Raw genomic sequence first — 14,544 nt, 5'->3', positions numbered from 1 at the left:
AGTAGGTGGTCTATAATGATGCAAGCCCTACACAACTAAAGGATAGTGGAAATATAAACCATATAATGACCCAGTTCAGGTTCTGGATGTACTAAAGCGTTATTCAAATTGCACCCTGCGTAACCTAGTTCAGTGACGTTTCAACATGGAAATGGCATCCCTAAACATTGAAGTGGGACCACTATTTCCGAGTGACCTTCCACAGCATGTACTCACGGTGACCACTAGGTGGCCCCAGTTCCACAGGCGTTTCTAAATCATTCAGGGACGCCCTGATACAAAAACGCCCCGCAGTCGGTTCGACTTCTAGCTACCGAATTAGCAAGGCTAGCTAGCTCAGCCACTAAGAGCGGACATGTTGAGCCGGCCCCTCCGTGATTGAACACCACTTTACTAAGAATTCGGCTGCTTGGGCAAAGAGTCGGCTATTCGGGCAATCATGGACGCCGTCAATGCATTTAATCATGAGGTGAGTAGGGCTCCAGAATGCAGAGATTGCAGGAATTCGTCTATAGATTAGGTGACTGTCATGTGTGTGTGTCTCACTGTGGACTGAGGACAGGCGAGGAAGGCCAGGATACACAGGCCTTGCTAGCTACCTGCAGTGCCGACATAAAGTGTTCCAATTTGTGTGGCCATATCCGCTAGAAAAATACAGTGTGCCACAAATTTCTTGTATGGATTTCACAGTACAGTAACAGGAAAAATGCTATTGCTGGCTAACATTAGTCGGCAGCTAGCCTGTGGTAGCTGAATAGCAAGCTAGCTTGCTTGCTTGGCGCCCTGTGGCAGCTGGCTAGCCTGCTAACTAGTAGCTATAGTTCGCTAATCATCACAACAACAATTGAAGGAAAGCTAGCGTGCTAACGTGGTAGACTGATCGTAACTGTCTACAACAATAATTCAGGAAACAACTTGTTTTACTGATGGCAAAAAAACATCTAGTATTATGCTAGTTAACCTAACTAGCAGGAAGCAACAAGGACATGTCTTAATACTTCTCCCTCTCATCCCTGCTTATGTTGCCTAGCTAGCTAACTCTGCACCTCTCTCCATCTGTACCGCTCTAGTTATTCTCATTGATGGACACGAAGCCCCCGATCTCTCGAGCGAAGATGATCTCCATTACTAAATCAGCCATTAAAGCAATGAAAGTAAGCATGTCGGTGTTTTAGTACATCAAGTGATGTGTGTGTGTGTGTGAGAGAGAGAGTGCGTGACAATGTGACAGTAAACTTGGGTGGGTAAATTATTGTTCATGGTGTTCCTGTGTGTCATGTAGCTTATTCAGACCTGTTTCCTCATGAAACCACTAATAATCTCTCTCTCCTTTTGCATCTTAGTTGTATAAGCATGTTGTCCAGATTGTTGAGAAGTTTATCAAAAAGGTAAGGGGCGGGTCGAGGGACCTTTAGTCATCTGTTACATTTGCATCAATACTGTATACTTCAGACAGGAGAATGGGAGGATCCTGTCTTCAGATTCCCGTCTCCTGTAACCTGTGTGTCACATGTCACTTCTGAGCACCTGTTGTCTTGTGCTTCTGTAGTGTAAACCAGAGTACAAGGTGGCAGGCCTGTATGTGGTGGACTCCATCGTCAGACAGTCTCGACACCAGTTTGGAACCGACAAGGATGTGTTCGGCCCAAGGTTCACCAAGAACATCACCGGAACCTTCCAGAACCTCTGTCTTTGTCCTGTGGAGGACAGGGTAAGACCATACTGTGGATGGGGATGGGGATGATTTCGGTATAATACAAGTTTCAGTCCAATGGCCTAGACGTGGTATACTTGGCTAAGCCCTGCTCTGGGTCTCCCTCCCCATCTTCTGTGTGTAGAGTAAGATAGTCCGCGTGCTCAACCTGTGGCAGAAAAATGGGGTGTTTAAGATTGAAGTCATCCAACCTCTGTTAGACATGGCTGCCGGGTCCGGCAGCTCTGCGGCCTTCACCGACATGGACGACCCCGACACAGGTATCTACCGTACACGTGTGTGTGTGTGTGTTTGTTTTGCCATACGAGAGTGTGTGTCAATATCTGTTGTCCTCGTCCCTTAGGTTCGCCCCCGTCGCCAGAGAAGGAGTCTGTTGCCGCGGTAACGACTAACTCCATTGTCGCCGCTGTTCCTCAGCTGCAAAACTCTGATGCCTTTGCTGCTGTGGCACAGCTGTTTCAGTCTTCACAAGGACAACAGGTGGGTGTGGGTGGGGGTGTTTGGCCCGGGGCACTTGAGTTTGCTCGTCCCTGACAGGAGGACCATTTGATATGATGGAGTCACCTTGTTGATAATGTAACAATTGAATAACCGAAAGGCTGTGGGCCAGATACTGTGAAGAGGGTGATAAGAGTTCAATTGTTCCAACAGGGGTGAAGGAAATTCTCCCTCCCTTGTCAGCAAATGAACGAAGCTGACCCAAGTCAGCTTGGGCCTGTGAATGAATACAGCCCTACTTGTGGTCATTTAGGGGGCCTTAAGTTTCCTATCTTTAAAAAAAAATCACTAATCCGATGTCTCAATCCTGGGTTCAGCCTTTCGGCCTTAATTCGGTGCCTTTCTCTTCCAGCTCCAGCAGATGCTTCAGACCTTCCAGCAGCAGCCGGGAAAGCTCCAGACACACGCGCAGCCTCCGGCCAACCTCCACCACTCACAAGCCCAGGCCCAGACACATCCCCACCTCCAGCCCCAGAACCTCACCCCTGGCCTGGGCACGGTGGCTCCGCATCTCCCCCTCCCCACCCAGCCCATCCAGCAGAAGACTGCTTTTGACAAGGTTGCTGTGAGTACCTCTTATTCTTCCATAGCGTGCATCAAAGGAGACCCTCTTCGGCAGTTGGCGAGGAGGGTTTATCACAGAAACGCCACCAGACAACCAGATGTTCAATGCAGGAGAGCAACTACTGACATGGATGTGAAAGAAGACAAATTAGTTGTACTCAAGCTTCAGCCCTATGCAGTCATATAACAGTTAAGCCTCTCGTGGCACGGTGACATTTAGTAAAGCTTACAAACTCAACTCTTTCTTTCAGACGTTGCTGGACCGCTTTGACTACGACGACGAGCCAGAAGGCGGAGAGGACTCCAAGAAGGATGAGACCTCCTCGATCCAGTCCTTGTAAGCTCCTCTACCGTGTCATGCCAGAGACTGTTTCTGTAGACGGGAGTGTGGGAACTGTGGGAAGTGTGGGAGTGTGGGAAGTGTGGGGAGTGTGGGGAGGGGGGGGGAGTGTGGGGAGGGGGGGGGAGTATGGGAGGGGTGGGAGTGTGGGAAGTGTGGGAGGGGTGGGAGTGTGGGGAGGGGGGGAGTGTGGGAAGTGTGGGGAGTGTGGGGAGGGGGGGTGTTTCCTCCCTCCTTTATGGCGCTGTATGCTTTTGACCTGTCTCTGACATATTTGAACGGTGTGTGTGTGTCTCATTGACAGTGGACAGCAACCTCCAGGGTTCCCTCAGCACATGGAACACTTTCAGCCACACATGATGGGCATGTCACAAGACCCTTCACAGCAAGTAAGAACAACGCATTCAGACTTAAAAATCCCCCCTCCATCTCCTCAGCTTCAGTATATCAGCTAGCCATTCTCCAGTTGTCTTTTTCTGACTAGAAGTTACGTCTTTTGGAAAAAGAATCTCTGCGCTGATGGGTTTCTAACGGCAGATTTTTCTCTAACCAGGTGTCCCTCCCTCCTAACGGGCAGCTCCAGGGCTACGGGCTGATGCCGGGGCAGGCCTACCCAGGAATGATGCCTCCTCTGGGGCAGGCTCACCCTGGCCAGTCCCTTCCTGGCTCGGTGGGTCCTCCAGGCTTCCCAGGAGGCTACCCCCATCACAACGAGGCCTTCAGCCAGCAAATGGGCCAGCCGCATCAGGTGAGAGACCCAGGGGCTTAACCTTCACCTCAGCTACTTAACCCCCTGCCCCCACCACCCTGCTAGCACGCCCAGCCTTTAAAGTGGCTGTCGTTGTGCTAACGTGAGATGTTGTCTGTGGCGTCCCGGGCAGGATATGTGCATGGATCTGGACCCCGCGTCCATGAGAGAGGCCCGCCAGCGCCCCGACGGCAGGAGATCGCGCACTGGATCCAAGTCAGTTCCACCAACTTCTATTTTGGGGCGGGGGTGGCCCTGTTTTTGAGTGGGTCCCATTGTGGCACCGTCACGTATGTCCCCCTCCCTCCCCCGCAGGTCGCCCAAGAGGAGGAGGTCACGGTCCAACTCGCGCACGCGGCGCTCCCGCCACCGGCGCTCGCGCTCCCGCGACCGCCACCGCCTGTCGCCGCGCTCGCGCTCCCAGGAGCGGCGGGAGAGGGAGAAGGAGCGAGAGCGCCGGCAGAAGGGGCTGCCCCTGCTCAAGGCCGACACGCTGAGCGGTGAGGTTTCATCTTCCTTTCTTTTTTTTTTCCTCGTTTCACTGGGTCATCTTTTCGGTTTCCCCCACGGGAGCCTCAAGTGAGCCACACTTTATTTGCTCCCTCCCCCAGTGTGCAGCACCACTCTGTGGGTGGGCCAGCTGGACAAGAGGACCCAGCAGCAGGACGTGGCCTGTCTCCTGGAGGAGTTCGGACAGATCGACTCCATCAACGTGAGTACCCCCCCACCCCACCCTCTCCCCCCCATAGCCCGGCCCATCACCTGCTCACGGCTACACTGACCCCAAACCTAGAGGCCCTAGGGCTTCCACCGTCCACCTTCCCTTCCCCTCTGATTCCTCCTCTTCCTCCCTGGTTGGTCCAGATGATTCCACCGCGAGGCTGTGCCTACATTGTGATGGTGCACAGGCAGGATGCCTTCCGGGCCCTGCAGAAGCTCAGCCGGGGCTCCTACAAGGTCAACCAGAAGACCATCAAGGTGAGAGAGCAGAGCCCCAAAACCAGCCCTAACCCTGCTAACCTGACTGTTACACATAACCATCCGGCAAGTCGTCCTTGGAAATAGTTTGGGAGAAGAGCAGGCACGTCAAACAACTTTTTGAGCAGAGCCCCAAATCTAACCCTGCTAACCTGACTTCAGGGGCTCTACAGTGCGCCCGTTTTACTCGCATATGCGAGGAAAAATATGTGTGCGAGCATGGAAAAGTATTTGGGGCGCACGGGTGCGAGCGAGTTTTAACCGTAGACATACAGTCTAGATGGATGCTGCTGTTGTGGTGGTCTCACGAATCCAACTCTCTCCCAAGGCTAGATAACCCCTGCTGCTGACGAGAGCAGGAATCTCTTGAGGCTTCAGTGGGGGGGTGTTCTGTGGGCTAAACATGCTGCTTGCGGCTTCTCTGCAGATCGCCTGGGCGCTGAACAAGGGCATCAGGTCGGAGCACAAGCAGTACTGGGACGTGGAGCTGGGGGTCACCTACATCCCCTGGGCCAAGATCAAGCAGGACCAGCTGGATGGACTCCGCGAGGGGGGCATGCTGGACGTAGACACCCTTTCCCCCGGTGAGAGCTCAGCCTGGCCTCGCTACTAACAGATGCTAGTCTGCTGGTTGCTGGTGCATGAGGTTGTTTTGACTGTGTGTCTGTGTGTGTGCTTTCCACAGAGTGGAGGGGGGTTCAGAACAACCTTGAGGAACCAGAAGAGTCGGCCCAGAACGGGCGTTTTGAGCCAATGCAGACCGAGGAGGTCCCTCTGGGGCCGGGGGCCACGCCCGCGCAGGTGAACAAGGCTGAATCTCCAAGGGGCTGTGTGGGGGAGTGGACGGGCCCTGGCAGGATGTTGAAACCACAGTAATATCCACTTCAAGCCACTAGACGGCGCCACAAACGTCATTTGGCACTGACTGTTGCCTGTGTCTGTCTCTCTCCCTAGGTCCCCCAGGGGCCACCCATGGTGGGTGTGGGGTCCCTCGCGCCCCCTGCCTTCCCGGGCCCCATGGGTATCCCTCCCCCATCCTTCCCCCCTGGTGGACCCCCACCCCCACCGTTTATGAGACCTGGATTTAACCCCATGCAGATGCCACCAGGTAAGACTCCCAAAGTCGACTCAGTCATGTCTCTAACACACACACACACACACACACACACACTCAATTTGGGCCTATTGAGCTTTAAAAAAAAAAAAAGAAACGGATCTTGTTAAACATTGTCTACCCATCCCACCCTACTAGGGTTCCCACCTCCAGGAGCCATGCCTCTGGGCCCCCCTCCACCATCCGCTGGCATGGTGGACGACCCATCTCTAGACCCGACAGGCATGGGCCCCCGGAACAACAGCGAGGGCCCAGAGGGGCCTCACCACTACGGCCACCAGGGGCCCCTGCCCCTGCAGATTAGCCCCATGGGTCAGTTGAGAAACCCCACTCCAGGCCCCAGACCTATACACAGACATCCTATAGACCTAGAGATAGTCACACCTGATTCAAATGAATGGGTCGTTATCTAGTTATGCAGAAGCCTGTTAACGACTTCATTTGAATAAGGTGTGTTGGAGCAGGGAAACATCTAAAACATGCACGACAGGGGGTACTTGAGGACCAGGGTTGAGAACCACTGGTCTATAGTAATATATGGGCAAGAATGCTATGTGCCATAACATATACTGGCCAGAATATTTGCTCTCTCTCTTCATATAATAAAAACCTAAGTGTCATATGTCTTTTCTTCATGGTCTTGTGTGTTTTCTCCTCAGGTAACCAGGTGGGTGGTCCCCCAGGAGGTCCCTCAGTCCACCCCCCCTCGGGTGGTCTTCTGGGGGCCCGGCCTGGCATGATGCCCCTACAGCGTCCTCCGGTCCTCCCGCCTCCGCACATGCAGCGCTTCCCTCCCCCGCACGCCCCGCGGCCCCCCCACCCCAACATGCCCCCCATGCCGCCCCACATGGGCCCCAGGGGGCCCCATCCCCAGATGATGCACCAGGAGCCGCCTCTGCCTCCGGGGGCCTTTGGGATGCCCCCTCTCCACAACATGAGGGGCCCGTTTCCCCCGCATGGCCCTCCCCCCGGCCCCCCTCCCTTCCTGAGACCGGGGGCTCCCCGGGGCCCCGAGGTGCCGGAGGAGATGGAGGGGAGGCCCTTCAGGAGCGACAGGCCTGGGTTCAGGGACCAAGACCCTGACTGGGAGAGGGAGAGGGATAGAGGCTTCGGGGGAGGGAGACGGCCGTTTGGCGACGGTGGTGGTGGTGGTGGTGGTGGTGGTGGAGGAGGAGGAGGAGGAGGTGGGGAAAGGATAGACTGCAGGGAACGGTTTGGAGGCTGGCCGGAGGAGGGAGGAGAGCAGAGAGGAGGATGGGAGCGAGACAGGGAGCGAGGGAGGGGGGACTGGCGAGAGCGACGGAGCAGCTTGGAGGGAGCGAGAGGGGAGCCCGGAGAGAGAGGCAGGGGGGAGCCCGGAGAGAGAGGCAGGGGGGAGCCCGGAGAGAGAGGCAGGGGGGAGCCCGGAGAGAGAGGCAGGGGGGAGCCCGGAGAGAGAGGCAGGGGGGAGCCCGGAGAGAGAGGCAGGGGGGAGGGGGGGGACCGGGGCAGGAGCGAGGGAGGCGATCGGGAGCGGGGGAGAGGGGACGGGGGCGACCGGGAGCGAAGCAGGGGGGAGGGAGGAGAGCGGGAGCGTAGCCGGGGCGAGGGAGGAGAGCGGGTGCGTAGCCGGGGCGAGGTAGGAGAGCGGGAGCGAAGCCGGGGCGAGGTAGGAGAGCGGGAGCGAAGCCGGGGCGGAGAGGGAGGGGAGCGAGGGAGGGGAGGCGAGGGGGGGGATAGGGAGCGGGCGAGAGGGCCCGACGGGGAGAAGCTGAGGCGGAGAGAGAGGGGCACGCGGTGGGACAGGGACGACCGGCGGGGCGACAAGGGAGCGGAATCGGAAAACCCGGAGCTCCTCCAGAACTCTAACAGCGCTGAGCAGCCAGCCTCCGCCGCTCCCCCGGTGCCTCCGACCCTTCCCAAGGATCCCAGCCCCGAACCCCGGAAAGACTCGCCCGAAGAGCCTGTCCAACAGGAGGCCGAGTCAGAACCCTTAGCCCCGCCCCCCGAAGAAACTGCTGAACCCCCAATAAGGACTGAGACTTCAGACACAGAGCCCACACAGGAGCCAGACGCATAGGCTACCCCCACCCCCCTTCCACAACACAGACTGAACTTTATCCACAAACCCTCTCTCCACCATCAGGCCTGGATGGATAAGGTCTGATACATGCCGTTGGTTTAAAAAAAAACAACTAAACTACGAAAAGAAAAAAAAAGAACACAAACTACTGCTATCCACGTCCGCCTGGCGCAGTGCTCGGCAGGCACTTTTCTCCTCCTTCAGGGCCACGTTGCAAAGAGGACTTGACAGGCCTGAGCAACAGAGTGAAGACAGGTCTTGAACGGATGTGGCCGTGAGACTAGGAAGGCCGAGAGCGAGGCCAGTGTACGCGTCCTCTCAGTCCTACCGAGGCGTTTTCATTTCAACTCGATTTGTGCCGTTTATTCTCACTAAGGATGTTCAGTTTATTTCCTGAATCTCAGTTCGCCTCTGAATAAGTGGGGTCGTTTTGTGACGCATCGCACCCGAAGGCACAATTCTGTAACTGTACGGTCGGAAGTCTTGTTTTCTTTTCAACCCATCTTCCCACTTGGTCTCAAAGTCCCCCCCCCCCCTTTTGGAAGACAGAGGAAAACCCAGTTGATGCTGTAAATATGCTTTTACCACTCAAGAAGTTTGGGCTCGAAAGGGGGATAATCAATGCTGTTTATATTTTGACTTGTACAAGATAAAAGAAAGGGCCCTTTTTGCTGTATTGTTTTTAAACTAAAAATGTTTACAATGCCTATGAAATGACATGTTTCTATAATTTGTAAGGTTAAAAAAAAGCAAAACGCGTGATTATTAAATCCCCTCCAATATTTCAGCCATAGGGAATTGTTTTTAATAAACTATTTTCATACCAAAATGTCTCTTGATTTATTTTGATGTTGATTTGACTGTTTTGCTGACTTGGTAAAAACTGCTGAAGTTTTGTTTGACCCATAAAATACATTTCTGCAACTTTCTGAAGAAGCCAACTAGAAAGCATACATTTCCCAGAAACCAACACTGCGCTGACTGGCACTAGCAGTCGATGTCATCAGCAAGTTCCGAAGCCGGTGGCGTGGGTTCTTAGAGCACTGTCTTCTCTACCCAGTACTTTACTAATAATTTCGCAGTAGGAAAAGAAAAATGACGGCAAGTTGTTGTTACCCATTTGACACATATGCACATATTGCAACTAGAAGTAGCTACACATCTAGCATAGTGAAACATTTCCACTTTGAAGTTGCTTGCTAGCACTTTAGCTACGCTAGTTAGCCAGCGTGCTAATACTAACATAATGGCAAAACTGATTGACATGATTGCAGGGTGCTACGTTGAACAGCTGTCAGACGCTTCTTAGTAGCTTTCAATGCGAATGTCTTTACAGGAACGAAAGGGGACAGCAAAGCTTGACTTCCTGAGAAAAATAGAAGAAGAAATACAGCAGAAATGGGAGAAAGAGAAAATATTTGACTGTGATGCACCTACCACTATCGGGGGAAGCTCCAAGTAAGTGATTGTTGTGGATGTTCCGACAGACTTACTGGACGTGAGGTATGGATGTAGCTGTAATTAATCTCGTCTCTGCTCTTGTTTAAAGTCGTTCTTATCCACATAAACAGTTAAGTATGCACGGTTCTAATCCATTGTTATTGCATTACAGCAAGAACAAATACTTTGTCACCTTCCCGTACCCGTACATGAATGGCAGGCTACATCTTGGTCACACATTCTGCCTTTCTAAGTGCGAGGTGAGAGATGTCATTCTCCAATTTAAGTATACACTATTTTACAGATTAGTACTGGAACTCTAAAACACGTAGTTTTTCCATATCTACCTTTCATACCTCGTATCTATTTCATTGCAGTTTGCTGTAGGTTACCAGCGACTCAAGGGAAAGCAATGCCTTTTCCCATTTGGGTTGCATTGCACAGGAATGCCAATCAAAGTAAGCTTATGTGTAAAGATTTGAATACTTAGTGAATAAATAAAAGTGAGTTATCATTTGCTGACGGTTCTCTTCTGGCGTCAGGCCTGTGCAGACAAACTGAAGAGGGAGATGGAAGTTTATGGAAACCCGCCCCAGTTCCCTGAAGAAGGGGAAGAGGAGGAGGAGAAGCCAAAGGTGGCAGAGGATTCATCATCAAGGATAAATCCAAGGCAAAAAGGTGAACCGAAAATATGCCATCTTTTCTCAAACGATCCGACGTAAACAACGGAGAAACGAAGTGCAAGATGGCCATCTCTAGGCTGTCCCCCCCCCCCCCCCCCCCCCCAAGTATGTCACCCATTGGCTGCGTCTGTTTTTAAAGAGCCTCTGTCTGTTGTGATTCTCAGAGCAAAGCTGTGGCCAAGGCCGGCAGCTCCAAGTTCCAGTGGGACATCATGAGGAGCCTGGGTCTGAGCGACCAGGAAATAGTCCAGTTTGCCAGCGCGGAGCACTGGCTGGAATACTTCCCCCCTCTGGCCATCAGAGACTTGAAGCAGATGGGTGTTAAGGTGACTAACATTTACATTACATTTAGTCATTTAGCAGACGCTCTTATCCAGAACGACTTACACTAAGTACTGCACGGTGCTTCTCCTTCCTGTATCTGAACTTGGATGTCGACCCGCAGGTGGACTGGCGGCGCTCCTTCATCACCACAGACGTCAACCCCTTCTACGATTCGTTTCGTCAGGTGGCAGTTCCTCACGCTGAGGGAGCGGAAGAAGATCAAGTTTGGGAAAAGGTCCGTCGGGCAGGGGCCAGGGGCGTAGGTCAGCATGCACCGAACCCCTCAGTGGATCCCAGCGCAGGTGACACGCGTCCTTCTGTTGCAGGTACACGATCTACTCTCCCAAAGACGACCAGCCGTGTATGGACCACGACAGGCAGAGCGGAGAGGTGGGTGACGACAGTCAGAGGACGTTTTCTGTTGCGTTTCGATTATTCAAACCGATTAACTGCAGCTCCGTATCCCCGTTCCTGACATCCTAGGGAGTTGGGGCCCCAGGAATATACTCTCGTAAAGATGAAGATCATTGAGCCTTTCCCGGCGAAACTAAGGTATCTTGTCATGTGACGACAACAAAATGGAGTGACATTTTATCAGCCATCATCGTGGTTGTGTCTTGGAAGCCACCCAAATGGAATCAGACACCTGTAGCAGATGAAAGATGTATAATCATTTCCCCTCCCTTCTGCAGTGGTCTTCAGGCAAAAACGTGTTCCTGGTGGCAGCCACCCTCAGACCAGAGACCATGTTCGGCCAGACGAACTGCTGGGTCCGGCCCGGACATGAGGTACATCGCCTTCCAGACGGCGGGCGGCGAGGTGTTCGTGTGCACGCGGGCGCTCGGCCAGGAACATGTCCTACAAGGGCGTCACCAGGGACAACGGCGTGGTGCCCGTCGTCATGGAGCTCCTGGGACAGGTAGGCCTCCCGGGCCCCGGAGAGGTTCTCAACGCCCGTCTCACGACTCGCGGAGCTTCTGCAGGGCCGCGGTTGAATCTTTTTCCAGCTTTATCGGACCGAGACAGTTAGACAGGAAATGGAGGGAGAGAGAGGGAGAGGGGGGGGAGGGAGGAGAGAGGGGAGAGGGAGGAGAGACGGGGGGAGGGAGGGAAGAGAGAGGGAGGGAGGGAGGCGAGGGGGAGGGAGGGAGGGAGGAGGGGGAGGGAGGCGAGGGGGAGGGAGGAGAGGGGGAGGGAGGGAGAGAGGGAGGGAGGGAGGAGAGAGAGAGGAAGACATGCAGATATATTTTCATTTATTATTTTAGATTTCAAAGCGTTGACTCGGGCTAACGTCCCCCAGACTCTCCTCGTCACCGGTAAAGCACAGGCGTGCGTATTCTCCTCTGTCTCCAGGACGTCCTGGGATGTGCTCTGAGTGCCCCTCTGACCTCCTACAAGACCATCTACGCTCTGCCCATGCTCACCATCAAGGAGGACAAAGGTATCTGCTCGGCAGAACACACGCTGCCCCACCCCCCTCCTGTAGACGGCTACTCAGGAGTGCGGTCAATACGAAGCCTTGTTCAGTACACAGTACATTCAAGAGAAAAGTCCAAACAAATTGAAGTTGGTGAATCCGGACTTAAGGGCGGTAAAACATCACTTGTTTATTCAGCACATGACACGCATAGAAACTTAGCATAGTACAGTACTCACAAAAGCTGGCAATCCACGTCCCATTAACACCACACACACACAACGCAGCACACGTAAACAAACACTCCCAACTGCCATTTTGCTTACTCCTGAGTCACCGAGAGGGCTGCTAGGACTGCCTGGTCGTCGAGGTTAACCTCTGCGTTCACATGTTTCTTGCATGGTCCATATGTTCCTTCGACAAATACATCTATGCTTTGCTCACTGTCCTGCACCAGCATCATCTGTTGACCAGGAAAGTTCTGGCAAGGTCAAGCAGGGTTTATCTAGTCCTGACGTCTGTGGGAATTGCTGTGTGCGTGCGCGCGTGTGTGTGCGTGCGTGCGTGCGTGACCTCAGGCACGGGGGTCGTCACCAGCGTCCCATCGGACGCCCCCGACGACATCGCCGCTCTGAGGGCCTCAAGAAGAAGCAGGTGAGACCGCTCTTACTGTGGTCACCTGACCCTGTGTGTGTGTGTGTTCCTGTCTGGCCTGCCTGTCTACATACCAGTCAGGCTACATCCACCGCTTCCTAATCACACAATGAACGAGGATCGATAGTCACGTTCACATACGTGTTGCTAACCTGGATCAATTGGTCGTGTTTGTCAGGCCTTCCGAGGGAAGTACGGCATCGAGGACATGATGGTGTTACCCTTTGAACCGGTAAGTTCCACCGCCCCCACCATCTCTCGCCTGGTGTGTGTGGGTGGTTTTCATGAATGACCTCCCCCCCCCCCCCCCCCCCCCTCCCCCGTTCCAGGTGCCCATCATTGAGATCCCGGGTACGGGAAACCTGTCGGCTCCTGTGGTGTGCGACGAACTGAAGATCGTGAGTCAGAACGACAAGGAGAAGCTGGCCGTGGCCAAGGAGAAGGTCTACCTCAAGGGCTTCTACGAAGGGGTGAGGGCCCTCCCCACACACGCACACACACACACCTTGTTGAACAACGAGGCCCAGAATAATCTATTGTACGTTCACATCATGGCTTGTGAAAAGGGGCTACACAAATAATAAATGGGATCTGATGCACAGTGTACCCAGGGCTCTCTAAGGCTGCCAGTCTCATGTCTAATTCTTACTCTATCTGGCTGTGTCTCTCGCCCCCCTCTCTCTCCCCCAGATTATGCTGGTTGAGGGCTTCAAGGGGGCAGAAGGTCCAGGACGTCAAGAAGCCCATCCAGAAGATGATGGTGGAGAAGGTTGGAGGTGTTTCATTGGCTGTAGAGATTTGTGTGTGTGTGTAGATGTGTGCGTGTGTGTCGTAACAGCGCCCTCTCCTGTGTCCCCAGGGCGAGGCCTTGATCTACATGGAGCCAGAGAAGCTGGTCATGTCCGCTCTGCCGACGAGTGTGTGGTGGCTCTCTGCGACCAGGTGGTGAGTGGAGCATCATGGGACGTGGAGGAAGAGGGATGAGTGCCGGTTCCACCTGAGGGTAAACCCCCCCCCCCCCCCCTCCCTTTCCTGCTCAGGGTACCTGGACTACGGAGATGCAGAATGGAAGCAGCAGGCTGATAAGCTCTCAAGGCCATGGAAACGTGAGTCCCCCTGTCCAACCAGCACATCTGCCGTTCTCTACTGTGCGTGTTTCTCTACTGTGTGTGCGTGTTTCTCTACTGTGTGGTGTGTGTGACCTTGTCTGGGCTTTGCTCTCTGTCCAGGTTCTGCGACGAGACCAGGAAGAACTTTGAGGCGACTCTGGCCTGGCTCCAGGATCACGCCTGCTCCCGTACCTACGGCCTGGGTGAGGGAGGAGGGGCCCGGGGGGGACTGGAGGGGCAGGTGGTTGGGTAAGGTGGGGGGGGGGCTTCAATGTCCTCCTGTATGAAGCAGCGTGGACGCTGTCAGACCCGACCGCCCCCGCTCCATGTCGAAACAAGACCCAAAGCCTAATTGTTGTTCTTTCTTCTTCCCCCCCCCCCCCCCCTCCCCTTCTTCTCTCCATCCCCGGCCGCCTGTTACCATAGGAACGCGGTTGCCATGGGACCAGCAGTGGCTGATTGAGTCCTTGTCAGACTCGACCATCTACATGGCCTACTACACAGTGGCCCACTTCCTCCAGGGGGGCGTGCTCAACGGACAGGGCCCCTCGCCTCTCGGCATCAAGTATGCACCGTGCGCACACACACACACACACACGTGCATCTCACTGCATTGTATTAGTCCAGGGATGCAGTTTTCATTATACATAGTTAGTACCAGGCACACAACAATGAATGGAACCATACACTCAGTTTTCCCCTCCTCTTTTCCTTTCCTCACCTCTCCCCTCCTCCCCCCCCTCCCCTCTTCTCTCCTTCTCTCCTCTCCCCTCGCTTCTTTCCTTTCCTCACCTGTCCTCCCCCCCCTCCCCTCCTCTCCTTCTTTCCTCTCCCCTCCCCTCCTCTCTCCTTCTTTCCCCTCCTCCCTTTCTCCCCTCCCCTCTCCTTCTCTCCCCCTC

The 14,544-nt window shown here is 54.2% G+C and overlaps 1 protein-coding gene across 1 annotated transcript; it reads left to right on the top strand.

The window, feature by feature from the left end:
• Positions 1-234: 234 nt before the first annotated feature.
• On the top strand, positions 235-8,181 carry scaf4a (SR-related CTD-associated factor 4a). Its single transcript, XM_062453517.1, has 21 exons — positions 235-469; positions 1,071-1,154; positions 1,344-1,388; positions 1,550-1,711; positions 1,839-1,974; positions 2,058-2,194; positions 2,565-2,777; positions 3,028-3,113; positions 3,421-3,505; positions 3,670-3,864; positions 3,998-4,080; positions 4,180-4,364; positions 4,476-4,576; positions 4,729-4,842; positions 5,270-5,426; positions 5,528-5,643; positions 5,797-5,950; positions 6,095-6,268; positions 6,616-7,095; positions 7,135-7,252; positions 7,424-8,181. Exons 1-21 carry the CDS (start codon positions 440-442, stop codon positions 8,013-8,015), a joined length of 3,447 nt encoding a protein of 1,148 aa, XP_062309501.1. The 5' UTR covers positions 235-439; the 3' UTR covers positions 8,016-8,181.
• The last annotated feature ends 6,363 nt before the right edge of the window (positions 8,182-14,544 follow it).

Source organism: Osmerus eperlanus, chromosome 27 (genome assembly GCF_963692335.1).
Source record: "Osmerus eperlanus chromosome 27, fOsmEpe2.1, whole genome shotgun sequence".
NCBI classification, from domain to species: Eukaryota; Metazoa; Chordata; class Actinopteri; order Osmeriformes; family Osmeridae; genus Osmerus; species Osmerus eperlanus.
This window is presented reverse-complemented; position numbering and strand designations above follow the sequence as displayed.

Bases quoted from the DNA above. Each gene is read 5' to 3' on its own strand.
- scaf4a (XM_062453517.1), top strand. From the start codon at position 440: ATGGACGCCGTCAATGCATTTAATCATGAG. The intron at 1,712-1,838 runs GTAAGACCATAC...TTCTGTGTGTAG, and splicing joins TTTGTCCTGTGGAGGACAGG to AGTAAGATAGTCCGCGTGCT. The intron at 7,096-7,134 runs GTGGTGGTGGTG...GAGGAGGAGGAG, and splicing joins GAGACGGCCGTTTGGCGACG to GAGGAGGTGGGGAAAGGATA.